This window comes from Echiichthys vipera (genome assembly GCF_963691815.1).
Source record: "Echiichthys vipera genome assembly, chromosome: 7".
Lineage (NCBI taxonomy): Eukaryota > Metazoa > Chordata > Actinopteri > Perciformes > Trachinidae > Echiichthys > Echiichthys vipera.
This window is the reverse complement of record NC_139832.1, coordinates 14,027,888-14,052,957: the sequence shown is the minus strand read 5'-3', so window position 1 is coordinate 14,052,957 and position 25,070 is coordinate 14,027,888. Positions and strand designations below refer to the sequence as shown.

Genomic DNA, 25,070 nt, shown 5'->3' with positions numbered 1-25,070 from the left:
GTTACCGAATTTGTGCCGGACCCGCGAGCCTCCTGCCGGCTTCCGCTCAGTCAGGAGTGAGGGTTGTAATTACCATGAGGAGCGCTGGGGTTGTTGGTAGTGGAGGGTAAAACCCACTTTAAACTGTACCCACCTCCTTTTTTCATTGGTAGAGAAAAGTGAAGCTACTCACCTCTGACAGGCAGACTCTCTAGCTAAACACTAACACACTGTGACTTCTTATAGGACTGGGTGAAAGAAAGGTAAGATAGAGCATTTTTAATGAGACCATTTCTTATTAATGCTGCTGGAGGCTATTTCTATTCCACCCACCAAGAAGGGAGCATTTAACTGCTGACCAAGATGTCTATTAATAAAGTAACTTTTTTGTCCCCAGAGTATTGGTTAGGTTATGACAAGGTGAAGCAGTGTAATAAAGCACTCTTGCAGCCTTGAAATAATTGATGAGGTGGGCCATTCTTGGGTGTAGGGTGACATCCTGTGTTTTCCAATGGAAGTGTCATACCTGTTTTGGTTGTAGTGCTGAGAACACTCCTGTTTAAAAACACACAATTGGGTTAAATATTAATTTAATCTGCATGCAGGAAAATGCCCATTCCCTAAACGTATGCTCAAATTCCAGAGGCAAGGACTGCAAAATGTCACTGGTCCTGTGCGCTGAATGGAAATGATGTTTAGCTGTGCTCTTTCGGAAGATGCTGTGCTCCCTTGTGAAAGTTACAGTCCCTCAGGTCATTCAATGCCTCACTGTAATCTGCAAACTGTAATCAGATGCTTCAATGCCGCATTGAGCTTCCTTTCTCAGGAAAGTCCGCTCACAGTGGTATCATTATTTTTCCATCGAGGCTGTAGGAAAGCTGAGAGGGTGGCAAAACAGAAGAGATGCCCCAAGTGACTTTAGAAACTAGGCCATCAGACACCTGTGGCATCGGAGGACGGTCTATGCTACACCACCTCTGCACTGAAGGGCCATTTGTGCTGCATGAAAGTTAAACCCAGCTGGTTATTTCTGTTCTACAGCAGGTGATTACAATAATGCATAACGGTGCAGGTTTAATGGCTCCAATATGTGTAGGAGAAATGCATCGCTGTACCCAGATCATAACTCGCACTCCACTGGTTGTCAATGGAGATTGCGAGAGAGCTTTCAAAATAGGAATTAGGTTTATAATCCCGATACTGGTGGGAAGAGGGGAAAGTAATCAGATTTATCCGTGACACCACAAATTTCATCCCTCGTTTCCGCTCTGTAGATTCCAAAAATAGACTGCATCTCATAAACCAATATTATTCTTTTTTTATTTCATACTGACAGCATGTCAGCAGCTTTCAGGTTTGTTGTGAGGAACAGCAGACAATCCAATCCTTTTAAAAAGAATATATAATATACACAATAAATATACATACAAACAATATAGAGCTGGGTCTTAGTCATGTTATACCAGCTCATAGGAGCTTTACAACGTTAGTACATTGTGTATTAGATTTGGCCTTTGTGCACTTACAGCTCAGAGAACTTGACATTTAATAGAGGATTGCAGGAGCACACTTGTGTCTGAGACAGATCCTCAGCGCAGCTCACAGTGTGTTAATCAAAGCGGTGCATGTGAGACAGATGGACTGGTAACAACAGCCTGCTCTGAGATAATGAGGAAGGGGCCGCGTGATTTTCCTTTCTTTTTTCCTGTCTTTTTCAACCGGCCACAGTCACGTGAGCAAAGTGCTGACGACCACAGTGATTTGTCGCTGTAGCCACTCACTTCCTCCTATTATTCAACAAAATGATTGCTATTTAGTTTGAAAGACCTTTGCTCTGTTTGGCACTCGAGCACAGAGAGGTAGCTAAGGACCTATGATGGATAAGGTAATTCTTTTCTCTGGTTGATTTGGATGAGAGGAATATAATGTGCATCTTGTTTTGCATTGGAAATTAACTGGTGTGGATATGTCTCCAGATTTTTGATATCTACAGGGTAACATTGATCTTTTTGCATGGCACCTAATTTCTTATTTGTAGGCTTCTAGCATTGATCCATATTCTCAGCTTTTTAATGCACATCAAATACTGTTTTGTACATTTAGAAAGAAAAGCTTATCTTCTTTTAATGATGGATACACACCTCTGTCACTTCTTTTATTAAAGTTTGCTTATTATGTTTGAAAAGTCAATTAACTAATTAACAGAAGTGGAAAAGGGTTTCATGAAGTGTTACTTTTGCTATCTATCATCCAACACTTAAATCTAAGGCTAATTGTTGAAAACAAAAGCAAAATAAGTGTTCGATCCTGTTTAGATGTGTTGAAACTACATCCAGAAAGATTTAAGCGCATGTGCTCCGATTTTATTCATAATATTCTTCTACATATTACCTCAACTACATAATACCTCAATTACATAAACAACTGTCTTTTCAGGTGAGACTTTAAAATCAAGTATCCTTTTTATGATCATTGTCCCTGTGTTTGATATGTTATTGATACATTATTGCACATCACATAACGTGGTGTCATTCGTAAATTGTATATGTAACAATAAGCTTTACCCCTGCCCCTCCTTTCTGTGATTACATGAACTGGACTATATCATTCACTACCTATATGCATTTAACTTCATGTAAGCATTGGTCCGGGAAGTTTTAAATTCATATTTTAATAAGTGAAAGTAAGTTTTAGCATAAAGAAGACTGCTTTTCTACTTCACTGACAAGGTTCACCGTAAGTTATCTGTAACCGGTTCATTAAAACTCTTTATTGCCCCGTTGTTAAAGATGAACAAGGGTCAAACACTGAGCTGTTATCTGTCTCAGTCGCTGCCTGAACACTCCACTTGCTCCTTAATCAAGTATGACCAATGGCTGGCTGAGTTCAGTTCAGTTCAAGGTTCTGCATGGCAGGCAAGTTGCACAATCACCTTGTCTATTTACTCATCAGTGCTTATCTGCTCCAGAGGTGAAAACTCCAAATACGACCTCTGTTTGAATGAGTGTGTGTTTGAGAGATATTTCAAGTTATTTTTGGTTGGCTTGTTTCGTATAGATGTTTTCAGTCATTATGAATTTTTTTTTAACATTTTATCTTGAAGTAACTATCCCTTTTAATAGTGTAGTAAATTGATGGTGTTGTGCTGTGGCTATGTGGCTGGGGAGAAGAAATACCAGTTCCACTGCAGTTTCCTGGTCATTTATTTATTTCTCCTTCTGTGAGAATAAAAGGAATTCCTTGGAGATTTTGTTGAAAAATTGATGCTACCGTGCTGTGGACTGCTGTGGTGCAGTGAGGCTGGTTGTTTCCACACAGACTCCAATTGTCATGACAGGACAAAAAAGTCAGGCTGTGACTGCGGGTCAAATAAATGTCCCGGTGCAGACACAGTTGTGTGGTGGTGCTGTAGATGAAGTGAAGTGGACAAGTGAAGCCGCAAGCATGATGAAGAAGGAGGGAGATGTCGGTCTGATGGGTGACTCATATAAGACTGCAGTGCTTTTCAACAACCCGTACATTATCTCCTCAGTATTACTAACAGAACGTGTTGTGTATATATTCTTTGTTCTTAAGGGAATCAATGTGCTGAGTGTGGAGTTAAGTTCAGAAGGAAGTTAGTGAAAGGAAATAGGGAAACAAAAGTAGCATGCCTAAAGTGACCAGATGGGCTCTGCATCACAGTTGGGTGAGAAAACGGTGAGGTGGTGAGCAATGGAGGAGTGCTGTGAAGTCGGCTGTGTGGAGCTCCAGGGAGCAGAGAGGAGAACACCCGGCCAACAGAGACCAGAGAGGCGGCGGCTCGCTGACCTGCTCTGAATCCCCCTCTCCTCCTCCTTCCTCCACCTCTGGAGCAGCCAGCGGGGACCTCACGTCTCCATCCAAACTAAACACACCAGACCACAGCTGCATTCATGCCCAGATACAGTTAGAAACCTAAACATCCATGCATGCTGCGCCTCTGAAACTGAATCTGAGGAATTAGTGATATTGGTGTCAAGCAAGCACAGATGCACTTTCACAAAGAAACAAGTCAGCGGAGATCTGAGACGGAAAAGCTGTGTTTGTGAGTCGTGACTCGTGACTGAGGGAAATGACGGGGGAGGAGAGAGGAGGAGGAGGCTGGATGTGATTGGTGGATGAAGGGGGTGGAGAGACTGAAAGGGGAAATGGGAAGCATCTCTACACACTGAGGGCATTCTGTACCAAAAATATGGAGCATCTTGGCCACATCGGACATATTTCATCAGTTTGCTCAATGGTTGTTTTAGCATGCAGAGGACAGAGCTTCTCCTATACAGGACAGCTCCAGTCTAACAATGAGAGAGCTCATGCATAAAACACGAGTTTTCAAGGACACACGATGCACAGATGTTCCTGTGATGATAGATTTGTATTAACAGAAAGCAATCCTTCCACAATGATTACTTAATCTCTGATTATAAGGAGCTGTCAATAATGTTGCTTAATTATGCCGATCAGTGGGTAACTATGGAAATGTGTTGATCTGGTTTATTGTTAGTTGCTAGCTTAGTTTCCACTGCCCAGTTAGAGCAGCTAGAGCAGTACTGGGAGCATTTTTGTCGCTGTGTTGTTAGTTAGTCATGCCAGGCTAAGACTTAATATTGAGGTCCTGCCACTCCACCTGGAACTGACGGCTGTATTGGGTTTGTTGCACCGCTGAGAGTAGACCAAACAGCCCACGACCTTCACAGAGGAGGCTTACGTTAATGATTTACAGAATCTCTAAGTCAGCTTTGATGTGTGGATGGATTGCTGAAATGAAGAGGAATAGATGCATTTATAAATCTACAGTCAATAGCTAAAATATGCACATACTCTCACTTTCTGTCAGCGCTAAGGTCTTGCTGACTTTTCATTTGGGGGTGACTGTTAATCTTTCGGTGTAGTTTGAGAACCCATTTTGGTTCTGGGTGTACATCAACACAGCATGCTAGCGCTTCCATCTCATATCTCACTTATTAAAACAAACTAACAAACACTTCAGATGGAGCTCTCTAAAATGCCTTACGCTGTTTATTTGGGAGGGTTCAACTTCAAGTTTTTGATGAGCTTTAGCTCTTATCACTTTGTATACAAGTGTCTGACAGATAAACTCAGTGTAACAAGACAAGTAATCTAATCATACTACCTTGGGCTTTAGTAGATTGTGATGCACATTTTTTTCAGTTTTAAGGACCAAACAATTATTGGATAATGAAAACAATCATTAGTTGCAGCTCTAACCAACGTGACTTTAATGTGACTTTTTCTATTTCTTTACAGATATCCCCTAACTTGAACTAACAACAACTGCAAGCAAGACGAGTGGACAAAGCACAATCGGACGACATAATCCCACTTGGACAGCAACGCACTACTGTAGCAGACAAACTGATCACCTGGTGACTAGCTTACAGACAGATTGACACTTTGACCAGACAGGGCTTCAGATAAATGGCTGACAAGCAGATCAGGTAAAGTCGAATGCGGAATGACTACAAATTCAACAGCACTGTGGCTTTGTGTTAATCTATTGACCTTTTTTAAAATATTTATGTCTCTTGTCCAGTTTGCCTGCCAAATTGATCAATGGGGGGATCGCTGGCCTAATTGGAGTAACCTGTGTGTTTCCCATTGACCTGGCCAAGACTCGCTTGCAAAACCAGCAAAATGGAGCGCGCCTTTACACCAGCATGTATGACATTCCTGCACTTGACTTTTGCATATGAACGTATACACATATTTGTGGTCTATAGTCAAGACTAATTGGCAAGGATCGGCCAGCTTATCATCAGATTCTGACTAACATATTACAATTGTTGTGATTGTGTTTCAGGTCAGATTGCCTTATTAAAACCATCCGGTCAGAGGGGTATTTTGGGATGTACAGAGGTACGTTTTATTTTTAGATTCTTGTGGATAATGAGTAAGCTCACTGAAGTGTAAAAGATGAGAGGCTACAGACATCAAATACAGCGATCTGTGTTTTACTGCTACAGGCAATTATCTCTAATTCTCTCCCTTCCTTTTTTCTTTTTCCTTTCTCTGTCTTGCTTTCTGTCCTTTTTATCCTCCCAGGAGCGGCGGTGAACTTAACACTAGTCACGCCAGAGAAAGCCATCAAATTGGCTGCCAACGACTTCTTCAGGCATCACCTCTCTAAGGATGGGTAAGTTATGAACGCGCCAACAGGCTGACTGACACACACCCACTCCCCTCATTCACACTGTGATTAACTGGCGTGTTTACTAACATGTAACCTGACACATTAGTTGTCTGTATTCTCACTAAGGCTCAAATTAATCCTCTTCCATTCTGTCATCTCCTCTCAGACACAGAGCATTTCACGGTGGCTTGTTAACTGTCTGGTTTAAAAACACACAGGTAACAGCTAAAATTAACACATAATGGGCAAACATTAGCAACCATCCTATGGTGTTGCTAAGATCAATCACCCACCCGTAGTCCCGCATGATGGTTTCTGGAGCATCTATCTCCATCTCTATGGTGACAAACATGCGAGCTGATGAATGATTGACTCCGGCCCAGCCACTTACCTTGTGAATTATTAATATGCCCTTGGGCCTGGCATGTTGAAGACAAAGATTATCATCACCGGTGCAGGCAATGACAATTCCTTTTTTCGAGGACTGCAGAAATAAAGTTGTCTGGCTCTCACACTGTCAGTGAAGCACTTTAATCTGATCTTTTTTTCTTTTCTTCCAGAAAACTCACTCTGTTAAAAGAGATGCTGGCTGGGTGCGGGGCAGGAACATGCCAGGTGAGTGAGTGAGGTGCTCCTTTAATTGCATCCTTCTGTTCTCTATCTGGAAGTGTTGCCTTTAGTACTTCCAGTGACAACTCACATACACCGTTACCTCATTTATCACTGCCTGCAGCCAGAATTAGCCACTAGCATGTTTAAATGAGAGGAGGTAGTTGCAGAAACATGCCCACAGTTTGTCTCTGTAGATTGTCCCTTGTTATCTGTGATCTGAACGTGACCTGTAAAGTTCCATTTTCATGAATGATTTCTAATCACTGAAATGTTGTCCTGTTAGCAGGCGATACACTGGCAGCTAGATTTGAGTGATCAGATAAGACGTGAGAGTGCTTGGCCATGTGCACTCAGTGAATGAGTCAGAGGGAAATGCCTCTTGTCAATGAGGGCAAAGGCTTCAAGCCCGAAGACCGTGATTAGATTAAGTGTAGCAGACCTTGGATTAAGATTGTGGCTGAGAACGTGGTCATCGCACCCTTAATCCAGTTAACTAGTAACTACTGTGTGGATTAGAGAGGAAAACAAGAGTTGACATGTAGCTAATGCATTCCAGTAAATTTCCACTGAGCACATGTTTTGCCTGACACAGTCAGAGCTAATCAGTCCTTGTTCACAGTGTGCATATGTTGACACTGTACCTGACACCTTTCTATTGTTCTGTTGCAGGTTATTGTCACAACTCCTATGGAGATGCTGAAAATCCAGCTCCAAGATGCTGGACGAATTGGTAAGAGGAAATTAAATCCAGATGGCAGTTAGGGGATAAACCGGAGAGACAGTGGCCTCTTGTGGTCATGTCAGGGATTACAACGGTTTAATTCTGGTTCCTTCTTACTGTTATGGTTTCAAAATGTCTGTCCACATGCCTATTCTTAGCATTGTGTTTTTCTACTAGCTTTGTATGAAGCTCATGCTTTTATTAATGATGTGTTTCTTATGCTCCATAGCGGCTCAGAGGAAGTTGATGCCAGAGACGGTGGCAGCAGGTACTGTGGAGACAAAGTCCCCAACAGCCATGCAGCTCACCAGAGAATTATTTAGGGAAAAGGGCATTGCTGGGCTGTATAAGGGCCTTGGTGCCACATTGCTCAGGTAAAACAGATTACAGTTAGCTTTACCAACCAACTGTAATGAACTTCACATGACTTATTGTGATCGTCTGTCTTATTTCTCTCTTTTTGTAGGGATGTTCCTTTCTCCATCATCTATTTCCCCCTTTTTGCCAACCTGAACACCCTGGGCAAAAGAGGCATAGATGGGCCTGCTCCTTTCTACGTGTCGTTTATATCAGGCTGCCTTGCGGGCAGCACAGCGGCTGTTGCTGTCAACCCTGTCGATGGTGAGCAGCAGGACTGCGAACATTACGTGACAGCGATGTGGTCACCGTTAGCCGATGTCATATATTCACCTGAGCTCTGTGTGTTGCAGTGATAAAGACTAGACTGCAGTCGCTGAATCGAGGAAGCACAGAAGACACGTACAGCGGAGTGACTGACTGTATCAGGTGACCTCATTATGTCTTTACTGCTGCAGCATGTGTGTTGCTGTGTGTGTAGTCCTGTCAAATCAAAAGGGATGTAAGGTGCATTGTCACAGTGTCCCTACGCATGTTACAAAAATAATGAAAACAAAAGCAGAACCAAAAAACAACAGCTGATAGATTACTAAGAAACACAAATGTAAAACACCAGCACCAACTCTGTACCTACTGGCACATAACTAACACTGGCTGTATGTTTCACTCTTAATAATGAGCTTTTATTTGCTCTCTAGGAAAATCATGCGTAATGAGGGTCCATCAGCCTTTCTGAAGGGAGCCTACTGTCGAGCCTTGGTCATTGCACCTCTGTTTGGCATCGCCCAGGTGGTCTACTTCCTGGGTGTGGGTGAATACATCCTCAGCTTCCTGCCTAAAAAAGACAACTAAGAAGCACATCCGTCCTGCCTTTCCCTCCCACAACGCATCACACCAACTGCGTGAGGATTCATCTCATTCTGAAAAAAAAGAAAAAATTCTGATGGGTCAAAACCTGACCGATCAGTACATTTTGTTTTAAATTTGTTGTGTTGAATGTTGAAATAGAGAGAGCCTTTGTTTGCCAAGCTGCCTATGGAGGCACACAACAATCCAGTAGGCATGCTGAGCTAACTCTCTGGAAATGAAGCCACAAATATCAGTTTTAAAGGAATATTACTTTATGATTATAGCATTTTATTGCAATTCTGAACATGATTGTCAGATTTTTAAAGTTGATCTACTGCCCTTTGTTGCTGCACTTCTGCCAGCCCTACAATACTTAATTTTAGTGATCTACTGAAAATGAAACACCATAACTAGCTAAATTAAATGCACATACTTAGAAATATATTTGAGAGCATTAATATAATAGAATATTTAATTCCCCCGACCTTGTGTCTTAATAAAGAGTATATTTAGAATTAGTATAATCAGTATGCCTCTGTTTCAGACAAAGACCCAGGGAATGTGTTGATGTGATACCAGCAGACTCCCTGTGATCTTTGCTGAGAACCCACATCCCTTCCTGTAAGTGGTTGTAATGAACTCAGCCATTCAGCTCCGAGCACACTTTGATTGCCTTGGCTTTTTAAGTAGATCAGGTTCCATCAGTGCTACAACAATGGTTCAACTGTTTTGCCTCAGTGGAAAAGATACCCCCTGTTTCTTAGTCACACCCTAGACTGAAGAGACAGTGTGCAACATTTGGGCATTACGCACTACCAAGCTACACGTACACACTGTTTAAAAATGCCCCCTGTGCTTCTTTCTATGGGTCAGAACTGTCAAGCGTGTCGTAGTCGTGGCCACACCCCAATCAGTGATGTCACAGCAGGGATTTTGCCTCGCGGGGGTGATGGAAAACACCTGCTGCGTCATCACTGATGGGATTGCAGCCTAATTTCAGTCCACAGAGAGCAGACCAGCAACGGTTTTCCTGTTCTGTGTGAAAGCGTTAGCTGTGAACCCTAAATGAGTTGAAAGTAATGTTAATCGAATGCCAGATTATCAGTAGATATTTATAATTATGCTGACAAACGGTCAGACATCACATGCTGCGGCCCCACGAGGACAGTCATCCATCGTGGAGCCAGTAAGGCCTTAGCTATAGTTCAAACTCCTTAGACCCAGACATAATTAATTATCATTGTTTACAGATGAGTTCACTCAATTTCAATTCTTTGTCCAAACTTGAATTCAGTGGCAGGACCCAAAGAGCTAATGATAAACTTTTCTTTATCAGAAAATGAAACCAATGTGTTTTCAGTGTTCTATGATTTTGACCAAACATCTCGGCTTGTTTGCTTTAGAGGTTTTGTTTGCTTTAAGCTGCGAGGGAAAGCAGCCCTGTCATATCTTGTTTATGCATCACAACACTGAAACCCTGCCATTGGTTTAACTCGCCGGAGATCAAGGTGACTTTGATGTGTATTATCCAATCACATTCCTTCCTCACTCCCACTGTTCAAGCAGCTCGACAATTGTAATGTTGCACTGTAGATACGAGATGCAACTTTTCAATGTATTATCATTTGTGGGAGTGAGGTCTATTTATCGATATTCCTTTCTATAGGCGGTATAGCACTATATATTTGTATGTGTTGTTTTTTCTGTGTCAAAGTGTCCACCTTAACTATATTGTACATATGCAGATGATATGAACTTTATGTTTTAGGATTTATTGTTCGTTTTGTACATGATGGCTTATTTGCACACCTACCTCTCCAGCTCCCCCCCGTCAATCCATATTGTGGTGATTTTATGTTATGATGGTGTGGACGTATCAAATGAAGAAACGTGTTTTAATTCAACAAACATTATTTGAACTTAAATGCAGCATACTGTCAACAAAGTGGAACACTAGCGTAGATCTAGGAGGTTTTTTTGGAGGTGCCACTTCTCCTGAGCTATTGGTTAAGTTGTCTGGTTTCCTACAGTTTTGTCAACTAGGACCAAACGGAGCATCATATAACGATGACAGAAATGTACTTAAGTTTTAAGTGAAGGACCTCTGGCACTACAGAAACAGTCCTGAAAGTGAAATACAGCCTGGACAAGGCCAATAGGGACCTACTGACATCGGACTGTAAATCTGTCTTCTTGAACGGTGCTTCTTTCATGAGGTAGCTGCAATATGACGTTGATGGCACTAACCACCAAGACTATGTCGACGGAATCACATGCTAGGGAATCTCAGCATTATCAATGTCTTAACTGAAAGCCATAGGTCAGAGAGGGACAACAGAACTGCTAGACACGGACTGGCACCTCCAGCCATGTTGTCATATGACGGTTGAGCCACAGGAAAACGGTGCAAAGCCCCGTCGACTCGCGTGAGCTTGTTTTATAAACTCCTGTCGTAGTTTTTCAACATTCCAATTGCCAGTTCATCTCATGTTTGTTGTTACCGTGATCATAATGCCTATTTTTTGTGATGTTGAGATTATTGTTATGATTTTTGAAACCTCCCCACCCCTCACTCATTATTTTCAGATTTTTTACAAATCTGTTTCTTTGGTTGAATCTTGAAAACGTTGTGCAAGTCATTTTTGCTTTACTCAGCTGTGAATTTTCACTGACTTTGTGCATTCGGTTACGTGCGTGTGTGTGTATGTCTGACTGTGTAGTGCTGTAGTTGATGTGTAGTTGTTAGTGTGACACTGCGGTATTTTTCTCTTTGATTGTCAGACCCATGCTCTCTCCCCTCTTTCCTTCTATCCGTCACACTCCTCTGCCATCTACTCTTCCCCCAGCATCCACAGCTGGGGCTGCAGGTAAATGCAGAGGAGCTCTTAAAACACCAAATCTATGACTTAGAGTGTATACAATCAAAGAAAGCACAAAGGATTATTAGGCACAAGAGACCGCATGGCCCATTTTGAATATACTCAGACAAAGTCCTTGGAAAACAATGTGCTGCTTTTGCAGATATATATTACAGTCTGATGTCAATTGAGATTAACTTTTTAGTCTTGTAAGAACGTTTATGTATGTCTGTAAAACTTGATCCATAGGGCTGAGACGACGGGTCATTATAAGAGATGGTGTCCACTATGTCACCTTTGAGCAGTTATCCACAAAATGTATATCGCCTACATATTCTAAATGAATCAGATATAAGAATGTATCTTAGATATTATGAGATGTATTATAATTATAGTGAAGAGTTTATTACATTTTAATCTAAAGATTTGTGCTTTACACATTCACTGAAAAACAAAACATGAACCAGCTCACTGATATGCAATAAGTAGAAACCACACACACACAGACGCACACTATAGAAAAAAATAATAAACACGGGAAAAAACAACAATGTATGATGCAAGCGGGGACCTTGGAGGCTTTCTGGAGTCTCTTCACGGCCTCTGTTGTCTTCCTCCAAGAGGAATTGTGCATTATAGCACTTTAAAAAAAAAAAAACCCTCACCCTACCTGTCCATCTACAAAGTCTCTCTGTAGCAAAGAGGGAGATAATGAATATGAATATGTGTGGTGAATGACACAGTTGTCCTAGACATTGTCGTCAATGCAACTGAGAAAAAAACATTCAAAATATTGTGTTCCCTGTCACAATTTGCTGTTAAATAAACTGACTGTCCTGAAATTGCCTGATGTAGTCTATTCTGTGGGTTACGCTTATCCCTCATCATCACAGTGTCTGCTTTCAAGGTCCAGTAGCCATCTGACAGAATAGAAAAGAACAGCAGCGCAATGTATCGGAGAGTGTGAGGATTACGTGTGTGGCTCCTCGAGGCACAAGAGCAGCTGAGACGTGTGATCATTTTCTGCCTTGTGGAGCCACCAGGTGTCAGTGTGGGGTCGCAGGAGAGCCGTAGTAGTCCTGCTGTAGCGGGAGTGGGGCTGTACTACAGGTGTACGCTGAAAGCTTGGGTGGCAGTAAATCATGTGCAGCGATCTTACTATCTGTCATCTTATCCTATGCTAGTTTATATCTTGCCGCTGTGATACTGCTTTCACACAGATATGGTTTCTCCTGATAAACAAGGTGTTTCTGTATGTTTAAGTTGCATAAGAATACGAAAATGTATTTTTCTTGTGGATTTCACAAGATGTATGAGTTTTATAAGTCCCATATCTTTCCTGCATGTTTCAGTAGAACTGATGTTATGACAGAGTTATTAATTATTAATCCCCTGCCGTTTGCTATGTATTCCAGTTTCCAGAATGCTATTTGCAGCATAATTAAATCTTAACGCCTTCATATAACCCTGCACACAAACACAGACTGCTTTCTACATGTCTGCGTCTCAGCATCTAGGTCTTATTTCAGCCAGAGTCAGATTTCATATTGAATAGTGTGCCTCTTTGAGAGACTCCAATGTTTACACACCCGAGAGATTAGTCAAGGGCTCCGTTTACCACAATAGCAAGACTTTGAAATCTAGAAATGAGCACCAGCCACTGCTCTTATGCTCATACGAATCCCTTTCATGTGTCATGACTTGAGCTTGCACAGTGAACTATTATTAGTCTTCCATGCTTTCTAGCAAGAGGAGGAGAGAGGGCGGAGGAAAAGGTAGTTTAGGCTGAGCTTAAAGGGAGAGAATGATGGAGAGAAGGGGGAAATCACGAGGTGGAGACAGGAAAGGGTCGTTGAGAAGGAGCAGAGAGCCGGAGGAAGGGTGGGGATGGGGTTGATGTGTATATAGGTCACTAAATCAATGGGAATCAGGTTTTTGAAGGGGAGAGAAGTGGGGTATTTATAGATACCAGAGGAGGAAGATGCATCAGTGACAGGCACAATGATGCCGGGAGCACAGGAGGAGAAAATCTGGGAATAGACTGTGGTCAAATGAGTCTGCAGAGAATTCTTCTAACAAATGGCAAAAGATTCTCAATAGAGAACAAATAACACAGAGCGCAGCACAAAACAAAATATAATCAAATGGAAATCACTGCAGGATGCTTTGAGCAAATGACCTTCCCGGCTTTATTGACAAAACGCAGGCAAACTGTTAGTCTCGGTATTGCTCACAGCATTTGCATCTACAGTACGGCTCTTCTCATATCCTTTTGAATTGTAATCTGTGATATCAGAGAGCAAAATTAATAAATCAAATCTTAGCTTTCTATTTTGCAGGCTTGTGAGGAAAACCTGCATATTTATCACTCAGGCGCGCTGAGGAACACTAAAAGGCTGTGTACGTTAACATTACAGACTGCACTGTAAAGATTTCAGGTCAGAGGTCATTGGTTGATGAGTATGCAATGAAATTATTCCCATTTTAATATCATGGATTAATTAAACGTCATGTTTCAAACATTTCTACCAAATGGCGAAGTGGCGATGCAGGCCTGACGCTGTAGTTTTAATGACTGTCATGGCTTATCCCATTTATTTTATAATGTCCCATGTCTCCGTCTGCCTGCTTTGGTAACAATAAGTTCCATCACAAATTTGAAATTTGCTCTGAGAACAAGAGGAAAAAGTAATTGAAGAAATTGTTTTAAATTGCCTCCAGACTGGATTTGTCTAGGAATAAGTCAAGGTCACGGACAAATTCTTCCTTCACCACTTAACCGCCTGTGTATGTGTGATGAAAGGCAGCCTGAACAGTGAGTAATCTGCATCTCATTTGGAGAGTATTTGCATAGCAGCCACATCACCTTGCATCAAAAGAGATAGCTCTTAATCTCTGGCCTGTGTTTAATAATGTGGTCAATAAATTCACACAGGACAGTGTCGTGAGTGCAGGACCATCTGACCACAGTTTGTGTAGGATATATACCCGGGTTTCCCCTCCTTATGTCACTGTTTACACAGGATGTTGTTGCTTTAATGACTTTGTAATGGTGGTTTAAAGCAACTCAGTACATTCACTCAAGTACTGGACATATTGGACGATATTACATGTTGAACTCTGCTACATGGATTTGACAGCTACAGTTGCTTTATACTTTCAGGGCTACAACTTACGAAGAATTATTAACCATTAATCTGTGAATTCTTTTTTCATATAATTAGTTTACACATCAGTAACAAACCAATAACTTCCCAGAGCCCAGGGTGACATCAATTCAATTGACTTCAAATGTATTGTTTTATCTGACATGTTGATTATAATTAAATAAATCAGAGAAAAACAACACATCCTCTCATTGCAGTAGCTGGAACTAGTCATCTTTTGGCATTTTTGCTTGATAAATGACTAATCAATTATCAAATGCTGGCAAATACTTACAATTACAGTATACAAGGCGGCTAGAATTGGCTCTACATTGACCATACGGGACTCAGGGATAATAAACCACTACTATATTGCAGTTTTGTGGTAGTTTGTAATATTCTGTTGTAATTGTATACCTTTTGTGACTTGTGAAAAATACATGATATATAATAATATGGCAGTCTACATGATGAGCACTTTGACTTTTAGTAGATTTACGTTTTATTTATGTAGATATATCCTTTTTGGATGTAGGGCTTTTGCTAATGTAATTGAGTACTTAGGTATTTTTACTTCATTGAAAGATCTGAACACTTCTCCCCCTCTAATGAGATTCCCAATTAAGCCATGCAACTCGGGTGCAAGGCTTGTCTAAGTAAATCCCACGGGTGGGCTCCTCATTATACACTTCTTATAAAAATGACACAAGGATGCACAAACGGAATCAAGAATCGCACGTGGCAGCAGAGCAAACAGACTTGTTAACAACAGCTGCACTGTTAAAACTGTAGAAAAAAAAAGTCACTTTTTTTTCCCATTTTGTCCTCTGAGAAAGAGGGAGAGAGAGAGAGAGATGGAGGGAGGGAGAGAAGGAGGGAGAGAGGGAGGGAGATAGTGTGAGAGAGAGAGAGAGAGAGAGAGAGAGAGAGAGAGAGAGAGAGAGAGAGAGAGAGAGGAGGGAGAGAGGGAGGGAGATAGTGAGAGTCTCAAACTGGTTAGCCCACCTATCCACTAGGAGGAGAGGAGAGGCTTGTTGAGGAGCAACAAAACAATAAACAGCTACTACTACAAACCACATCAGCGGAGTTCAGCATACAGAGGAGTACCAACACATCACTGAGACAACGCCATCGCATTTTGCCTCGGAGTGAAGTAACAGCCATGTATCTGAACAGGGAAGAGGACAATAGCAAAGGTAAGAGAGCCTCTCCGAGATTTGCCACTCTTTTGCGAAGAGCATCCTGACAGTTTCAAGGTGTTTCATTTCTGACCCGCTGCTTCTTCTTTGAGGTGACATGAAAAGGTGTGGGGGTGTATAGGCTGCTGTCACACCACCTATATGTTTTTTTTTAATTATTTTTTAACATTCTTCTTCTTTGACATGGGCTGGTGATGTTTGTGGAAAAGTGTGGGCTGTCATTATGTAATATCAGTGCAGTTAATTGTCTCCTATGAGGATGCTTATCATTAGCACCAAATCCTGCATTTATTCCAATGCACCGCATGCGATTAACTGTGGACCTGTTGTAGACAGACCCAATTTATCATATGCATCATTTTGCCGGCGTGCATTGCATTGTGTTGTCAATGTTTTGGACATTTACAATAGCTACTTAAGGGGCTACACAACACAAGGTCAAAGCCTCTAGCTACAATGAAACCCAAGTGCAGCCTATAAGGTTATTTATGGTGCTCCACAGCTTTCCGACATTCTGGAAAAAATAACCAAAAAACTATATGAAATGCATCTTATTGCTGGTGATGACCGTGCAGCAGCGAGAGGGGTAAAGAGAGCACAAAAGGAGGCATCTTTGAGTACGTTAATCTCTCCCACGTGTTTTTGAGGCGTGATTTCTTCTCTCATCGTGTGCCCACAAAACACACTCGACTCGTGTCCCCCGTGCTGTCACCATGAAGCATGAATGCATAACTCTCTGGGGGCTAAGAGGCAATGCTCATTATCACCTCAATCTTCAGGTTATACGAGAATAACACCTGCTGCTACCGAGGATGAAGGGGAGGAGGAGGAGGAGGAGGAGAAGGGGGTGTAAAAGAAGCAAAAGGCAGAGTGGGAGGAGCCATTTTTTGTCCATTTCCCTGTAATGTGAGATAATGTGATCTCACCACACACACGGACAACAACATGATACTGTACGTGGATGTGTGGGAGCAGCATCCGTGCGTAGGGAGAGGACGGTGTCAGTCCGTGAGCGCAGCCCCGTTACTGTATATATATATGACAGAGATACAAATGTAACGAGCTGCAGTCATTAGGCTGCTTCAAAGGGATACACTTGCGTCCAGAAAAGTTATTTCAATGGAAATGTGTCCTATAAAGTAAGCTCACTAAACTGACCTCCGCAGAAGTCCCATAAAAAAACGAAGGGAAATACTTAAAGTGTGGATTAAAAAGTCCTCCTATTGCTACCAATGACATGACCTTGTTGGTTGCCTTGGTAACCGCTATCACGGTTGCATGTTGTCAGTGTAGCTAGCATAGCCTAATTTATTAGCTACTACTCACATTTCAATCAGGATATTATACCAACTGAAGTTGTTTTTTTTGGTTGTCCAGCTTTTAAAAATCACACTGATGCTAATTTAAACAAAATTGAGCCTCATAATCTTCAGTGTGAGTAATTAATTAGCATTAGCTAGCTCAGAATGTATGTAGCCTAACAGTAGGCTACAGACCAAAATGAGTTCTGGACTCAATTGGATAGATCTACAATCAAACCATTAACAGCAACGAAATGTCATACACCCAATCTTAACAAAGTTGGGGCAGGAAAACAATAGCGGTCAGGCCACATGTTTTCTCAAATTACAGCTAAACGGTACATTAAAATGTGTTTCTTTTAGTGAGAAAAAGGCAGTACAGTAACAGAATATTGAGTCATATTTAATCAACGCTGCCTAGTTTGATAGTTTGATCTGAGTTTTGTGAGTTTGGTTACATTAGTAAGTTATTAGTATGAGATAAACGGTTGTGACTGTCCCCAGGATCTGGCTGGCTGCAAATCTGTCTGAATTAGAGACGGGCCAGACGTACCTGCCAGAGAAAATTGAAACATAAGCATGGAGGATTTATCTGCTTTCCAGGCTAATTGCTGTAGGAATTTTACACAATACTTTTCAGAATTTCACACCAATCAAAAGGACCTAGCAGAGTATATATTGCGTAATTCAAATTCTACAGGAGGCTTTCTGGAGTCAGCAGAGTCGTTGGTAGTTTAGTGCGCCAGCAGGCATTTATTAGCAGAAGGACATCGGATGATACAGACGTCTGGAGAAATGTTCTATTCTCTATCTAGAGTAACTGTGAGCACACAGTACCCGTGATCAGAGTCAAGAAGTTCTGATATCTATTCTAAAAACTCCAGCATATAAACTTGTTACAAAGGCGTGGTTATGTGTGCGCTTGTGCGTGCATGTGTGTATTTTTGAAATAGCAGTTGCTCCAGCCTCCATCTTCCTCCCTGTGCGTAGGAGTAGCCTCTGTAGAGCAGGAGTCTTCTTCTTTATCTGTGAAGAAAGCACAACACGTACAGCAACTTCCCTAATCTCAACTAACTTTGCCAGGTGCATATTTGCAACATGGCTAGTTCATTGTCTTTGTGACCTTGACCGACTTACTGTTCCTGTGCTTTTGGAGAAAGCAGAAAAAGATTGAGTCAAAAGTTTGTGTGCTTTTGGAAACGGAAAAGTTTGAGCTTGGACTAATAATCACTATCACACTTTAAATGATCATACCTAATAATCACACTTATCACATTCTTATTAATCATTACTAATAAACCTCGTTAACATATGATTATTAATTCTTCAATCATTGATTATCACACTCTTATTAATCATTACTAGTACACATGCTGACACATGATTATTAATTGAATTATTACTAATACACACACTAACACATTGATTTTTAATTCTTCAATTCCCCCTGTTGATCACTCACCAGAGTGATCATTCCTCCGAGACCACAAAATCCTGGATGTCTAAAGGGATGCCACGGACGTGGCCTGCCAAGTTCCATAACTCTAACAATTATCAAACCATGCACATATGAGATAGATTGCCACTAAAATAATGAATATTACAAAAAACACACTAAGTGTCCACACACACACTGTTTGTTCTCTACTCCTACTTAACCCCTTTACCCTATTTATCAACTCTATATACTGTGGTGTTCTTTACTATTGGTGTATGTGGGTCAATCATAGATTATATGTATTTACAGAAGTCCCTTAACCCTGTTCGGTTAGATCTGTTCTGACTTGATCTAAGGACCTTTTGGGCTCCTCCCCCTGTCTACACCTTGAAAGGTGAATCCACTTGTCACTGTCCTGCACTTTTACTGCTGTGGAGGTTCGCTCCACTACCCTATGGGGTCCTGTCCACCTGGGGTGTGTCCACTTTCTTTTCAATGTCTTTACATACACCCAAGGTTCTCCTAGCAAAGTCAGTGGGGCTGGTACTGGTCCTGACCCCCCTTGGCTTCCTACCAATGTTTTTACCCAGCCTTGGAGTTGAGTCACGTAGGACCATGCCAGTCCTGGTGTGGCCCCTGGCTGTAGCGGTTCCTGGTGTCTTGGTCCAGGGATGGTGCGACCTGTAAATAACTCATAAGGGGTAAATTTCTTTTCTCTGTTCACACTAGCCCTCTTAAGTATAATGCCATAGGCAAACAGTCTAATCATGATAAACCTGTAGTTGCCATCATTTTAGCTATTTTCTCTGTCCTCATTTCCTCCTCATGCTTAATAGGCAGACCTGAAGCTGTCACAAAACCTGCTCTCTCTCACTCTTTCAACTGACAATGCACTGCTGCACTGGCCTATGCAGAGTCTGCATATGCCTGCCATCAGACTGTACAACGCTGCACAGCCACACTGAGCGACGCTCAGGGAATAAACTCACACTACTCAAAGTGACCTATCACTGAAATGCACCTTTATCTCTCTTGCACATTAAAATCCTTATAGCATATTGTAATATAGTGTTTATCTGCGATACTGTACTTTTATTTTATTTTATTATTGTTCATATTTTGTATTTTATATTTTATCTTATTTTTAATACTTCTGATTGTTTTGTACCGCTGCTACGATGACCTCATTTCCCCTCGGGGAAAAATAAAGTTATCCATCTATCTATCTATCTATCTATCTATCTATCTATCTATCTATCTATCTATCTATCTATCTATGTTCACTCTCTTTCCCTCACCATGCTTACAAGCTGCTGTCACTGCCATCACTTCCTCTCGCTGAGCTGACGGTTTTTCTGTCACTTCTCCTGTACTTAGTGTCTCAAACTTTCCCTGATCTTTGATAACCACTGCCCATGCTGCGTTTAGTCCTCCATTATCTTTTCTGAAACAGCAGCCGTATACATACAAGTCAATGTCTGGTCGATCCTGTGATTTTGCATGCAAGTCGGGTCTCACTATAATGGCTTGCGTTGTCAGTGGAATGCAGTCATGTGGGTTTTCGTCATCTGGAACTGCTAAACAGCTCGCTGCATTAACTCCTTTATGTGTGTACATTATATTTGCATCTAAGCCGTCCTCTACTTTTCTCAGTCGAGAGCCTGATAGAGTAAAAACGGATGATGAGATTAACGTTATTACACTATGCCTGGTCAAAATTTTGAGTGGATGCCTGGATTACCTTTTTCTCTAATTCTGATTGTGAGGTGATGTGATGAGTGATCTTGTACACCTGTCCTTCTTTAGAGTATGTGACTGCCGGGATTGTGGTTTGTTCCCAGTCCTGTAACTGAGATGTTGTTTTTACCATGGGCCCTAAATCTTTAGCTTGACTTCCTGCTCCTAATGCTAAGCTAATATGGGGTGTTGCAGTGTCACCCATGTTGTACCACTCTGCCTGCTCTACAGTGAGCAGGACTTGTGCTACTACTCCTTTCTTTGATACATATGTACTATGAACTTTGGTCACTTCTGTTTTTGCACTATTTGGTCTTATTTACTTCTATTTATTCACTCCATATTATATTATTACAAAACAAACAAAACAAGAACAACTGCACCATGTCATGTGAATATGTATATATGTCTATTTCTATTTCTTACCTTTTTAAAATTTAACTTTATTGCTTATTTTTGCTATTTTTTATCTTATTTTGTAATATTCTGTTGCTGCTGTGACAAAAGAATTTCCTCCTCTGCGGGACATTAAAGGTTTTCTGATTCTGATTCTGATATATATATATATATACAGTCCAAAGTCAGTGTCCAAGGGGAACCCTCTACTTCCCTAACTATTTCCTCATACACTTCTTCAGTTTGGGTGCGGTCATAGAGAAGAGTACAGTGGGGAACGTCAGGGACCGGTTCATATGGGTGCACTGAGTGAATCCACGGTGTCCATTGTTGATACAGTTTCAAAACATTGGTAATTGGCGGGTCTGGGTCCTCTTTCAATTGAGTCCAGTAAACGTTGGCCGAATGTTGCTGCTGATCAGGATCTTCCCCTAGGATCCTTTGTCCAATGTTACATCTTGAAGTAATTGTCTCTGAACAGTCTATTTTTACCCTATTAGGGAAATGAACTTGCACCCCCTGTGGGCCACATAGGATATGTGTGTATATACATAGCTTTGATGAAACTGGTAACCAGCTATTTTAGTGGTGAGGGGTTCTGTGAAAGGGAGTGGCATTGGCTGTCCTCCAAATCCCACAAGGTCTATGGAATATTTGGAGAGCTGTTGACCGAACTGAGGTTGTATCAGAGTTGAATGTGTTGCTCCTGTATCGACTAAAAAGTTCACTTTTCGTTCGTTCACTTCTCCCGTAGCAAGGAGTCAGCCTCTCCCCTTGCCCTTGACCCTGGGCACCCCTAGTATTGGTCTGGATACCCGGTGCCTTGGGGCGACTGGTTACCTGGGGCCAGTTGTGGTTGTGATGGCACCTGCTGTTGTTGCCGCTGTGGCAGGGGTCCCCCTCTTGGTAGACCTCTCTGGTTTTGTGGACAGTCTCGTGCCCAATGTCCATGACCTCCACACACGAAACACCCATTGTCCCTAGCCCCCGGTGATCCGCCCCTGCCCCTTCCATAACCTCCTCGAGGATTAAAGCCTCGTCCTCTTCCTCCTCTATAATTTGATTGTGGTGGGCCCCATGGTCCTGGCGGGTTCCATGGTCCCTGGGGAGGGGGTCCTGTATAAAATTGGCCTGCAACTGGGGCAACTGGAACTGGGGATTCCCATTGGCGCTGGCTCCTCCTGTTGTTGGCTCATTTGTGCTTGTGTCTCTAACTGTAATTTGGTCAGTTGTATTTTCAAATTATCTATCTCTGTTTTGCTCACAGCCTTTCTTTCATCTGCTCTACGCATGTGATGTTGAAGTGTCCTCATCCATATGTGTAATGGATCTGTGTCTGCTCTGGGGTCATCCTCCATCTTTGCCTGCACTTCCTTATCTGTTCCTTTCATAAGTGCAGCTTTAAACATTGATCCCTGCAGTGGATCTGACCCTGGGTTTGTTCCTGACCTTTTCCTGCCAGTCTTTCCTACATCTAAATCTAATTGGTCTGTTGTCCCTAATCCGTATTTCTGTCCAATTAATTCTGAGTTCTGTAGGAAATGCTGCTACATTTTTAACACTGTTTCAATTATCGCTCTTTACCACTTATTTAGTTTGTACTTATTTTATTTCATATCCTGCTAAACTGCACGCTGCGTATTGTTGTATATTGTATAAACCTGCGCTTAACCACAACGTCTGTTGCACTCTGTCACATTAGTTATTGTTTGATTTATTTGATGTTAGCTTTATTTTATTTGATTATGTTTCTATGCTTGTTGTTACTCTGATCTTTTCCCACCTTTGTATTGAAACTGTTGCAAAATAATTTCCCTCAGGATAAATGAAGCTTCTTGAATCTTGAATCTTAATCCTCTCACATCACCTATAATGGGATACCGTGACTCTACTAAGGAGCTTTTCATAAAATCTAATATTTTAAATTTACGGATATAGTCAAGCTAAAAATACTTGAAATCTTATTCAGAGCTGTAAAAAATATTTCTTCAGTTATTCAATCTTTATTTAAATTAAGAAACAATTGCTATAATTTAAGAGGACTGCTTCGATTTGAAACAAGAAAAGCAAGAACTAACATTAGACAAAGATGCGTGTGCGTGTGCGTGTCCGCGTCCGTTATTGGTGTAAAAATGTGGAATGACCTTAATGATAAACTGAAAGTAATTTCAACACGACCGATATTTAAAAGGCCTTGAAATTTGAAATAATTAATGCATATGTATAAATGTTATAATTGGAAAAGAGCAAAATAAGTAAATGAATAAGAAAAGGGAAATGTTATTAATTTTAATACATGGAAATGAGAAAAAAGTAAACCTTATTCAAGCAAATATGAATTTTGATTTTGCAGATTTTGATTTTTGCTTTGTGAGTATGTGTATGTATGTTTACATGTATAATATGTTTAAATGTATATAAAGTAAGTAAATTATTTCATTTATTTAGGTATAAATAAATATACTTTTAATCAAATATATGTTTAATCATAAGTAAATACGTTGTGTTTAAACAGTCAGAACTGTGATGTTAGTTAAGCAAGTTGCTTCAGCCCCTTTAATCCTTTTTTGGTTGAAATTGTCAAAATATTATGTCATTTTATTTAACATCTGATGTAGAACCAAAAATAAAATTCATTCATTCATTCATGGTGAGCTCTGTGCCTACGGTTAGACCAGCTCATTTCTGTAACCATATTCCAGCTCTGTCACTAAGTGGTGGTAGTTGTGCATTCATGTGTTCCTTGTCTGCTAAACTAAATGGTTTGTATATCGGTGGTCCTGTCCCTTGTCTTAGTTCCTGGTCCTTCACTTCCGCATTCTGACCATCGTATCTCCTCTTCCTCCCCCTCTGAGCCAGAACTCATCATACTGATTTTTTAGATTTACGTGTTTGTTTTTAAATCCCTGTCTCTTTCTCCCGTGTTTGTCGCTTTTCTGGCTTCTACAGTCATAGTCAGAGTGGTCTGAGTCAGTTAAGTCAGTCTCAGGTTTGGGTTTTCCTGCTTTGTGTCGCTGTCGTGTGTGTTGCTGCTCCCTCTATTTCTCCCTCTAACTCTTCTCCTAGTATTCCTGACTTCCCATGTTCCCTTTCATACTTTTTTTCTCATACTGTCTCTCCGAAAGCCCCTCCTTTCTGTTGTGCCTTCTCATGCAACCTCTCTTCCTCATATCTCGATCCTTTCTGACGCTGTCTCTCCTTCTCCTACTGTTTTTCCTCCTCCCACTGTCTCTCCTCTTCTGTCTGAAGTCTCACCCTCTCAGATTCACCTGTTATTATACTATAGTCTTTCTTCCCTCTTTTTCGTATCCTCATAATCTGCGTTTCTTCTCATTCTTACCTTCATACTTCCTTCTGCCTCAATCGTAGGTAACTGTAAAGACAAATCTGGATAAATTCTACTTGCTGAAGGGGCTGATGGTGATGGGGGTGGGTGTGGATAGGGTGGGGGTACTGTTTCTGCCTCCTTCTCTTCTGCCCTATTTCTCAGCTGTCTCTACACTCTCAGCTGCCAGTCCGGCCATATGCAAATCTGCTCTTCGCTCCTCCCTCTTCTCCTATTCCTTCTCCTCCTTCTTTCTCTTATGCCACAACCTACTCAGACCATTATTTCTGTTTCCCACTACTTCTTCACGTGCTCTGTCCTCCTCTAACTCCTCCTCTAACTGAACTATATATTACATACATATTTTACCATATTCTCTGGCTCGCTTCACCCGTCCTGCTACTCGCTGCCAGTATTCATCCCAACCTAATCCTGGGCCTGTAAATTACCTTTAATATAGCACATCATATTCCCAAAATGTGTAGTTGCATTTTCATGAGAAATCTCTTAAAATGTGTAGTTGCATTTTACCGTTACTTCCTGTTTTTAGGCTTGTGCTTTTATTTTGATAGAGTGTAACCGGAAACGGAAAAAAAAGAACAACTTTACAGAAAGTTAAGTGTATTGCAAACGGGTCTATCAAAAGTGCAAAAACTCAAGGAAATGTAAACCGACAAGTTTGTTAAGCACCTGGTGGATAAAGGCACAAGGTTTGTCATCATTTTGTTTCATGTGGTGCTTAATGCGTTATCAAAACGGGATGTCCTTGTGTTGCTTTGCATCGTTTTATACAAGTCTATTTTAAGCTTTTAATTTAATCAGTAACGCTGTTTTGGAGCGATTCAGAGCATCTTTCTCTCTGAAGGAGACAATTATTTCATTACACTGCTTGCTAGTTTTTAATAAATACAGCATTATTTTTGTGTGCATTAACAATCTTTGGAAGTTAAAGCTGCAAACTGATATAATAACTGTTATAATAT

The 25,070-nt window shown here is 41.2% G+C and overlaps 2 protein-coding genes across 2 annotated transcripts in view; both read left to right on the top strand.

The window, feature by feature from the left end:
• Positions 1-1,821: 1,821 nt before the first annotated feature.
• Positions 1,822-12,343, top strand: slc25a22a (solute carrier family 25 member 22a). Its single transcript, XM_083917174.1, has 11 exons — positions 1,822-1,864; positions 5,266-5,456; positions 5,552-5,677; positions 5,819-5,874; positions 6,061-6,151; positions 6,709-6,763; positions 7,430-7,490; positions 7,711-7,855; positions 7,948-8,102; positions 8,192-8,267; positions 8,537-12,343. Exons 2-11 carry the CDS (start codon positions 5,437-5,439, stop codon positions 8,688-8,690), a joined length of 939 nt encoding a protein of 312 aa, XP_083773300.1. The 5' UTR covers positions 1,822-1,864; positions 5,266-5,436; the 3' UTR covers positions 8,691-12,343.
• Positions 12,344-15,803: 3,460 nt separating this feature from the next.
• syt7a (synaptotagmin VIIa) overlaps positions 15,804-25,070 on the top strand; it is an 83,090-nt gene continuing 73,823 nt past the window's right edge. The window contains exon 1 of the mRNA XM_083916683.1: positions 15,804-15,887. Coding sequence (XP_083772809.1) covers positions 15,854-15,887 — 34 coding nt within the window. The 5' untranslated portion in view covers positions 15,804-15,853. The remainder of the gene's footprint in view (positions 15,888-25,070) is intronic.

Bases quoted from the DNA above. Each gene is read 5' to 3' on its own strand.
- slc25a22a (XM_083917174.1), top strand. From the start codon at position 5,437: ATGGCTGACAAGCAGATCAG. The intron at 6,152-6,708 runs GTAAGTTATGAA...CTTTTCTTCCAG, and splicing joins CATCACCTCTCTAAGGATGG to AAAACTCACTCTGTTAAAAG. The intron at 7,856-7,947 runs GTAAAACAGATT...CTCTTTTTGTAG, and splicing joins CTTGGTGCCACATTGCTCAG to GGATGTTCCTTTCTCCATCA.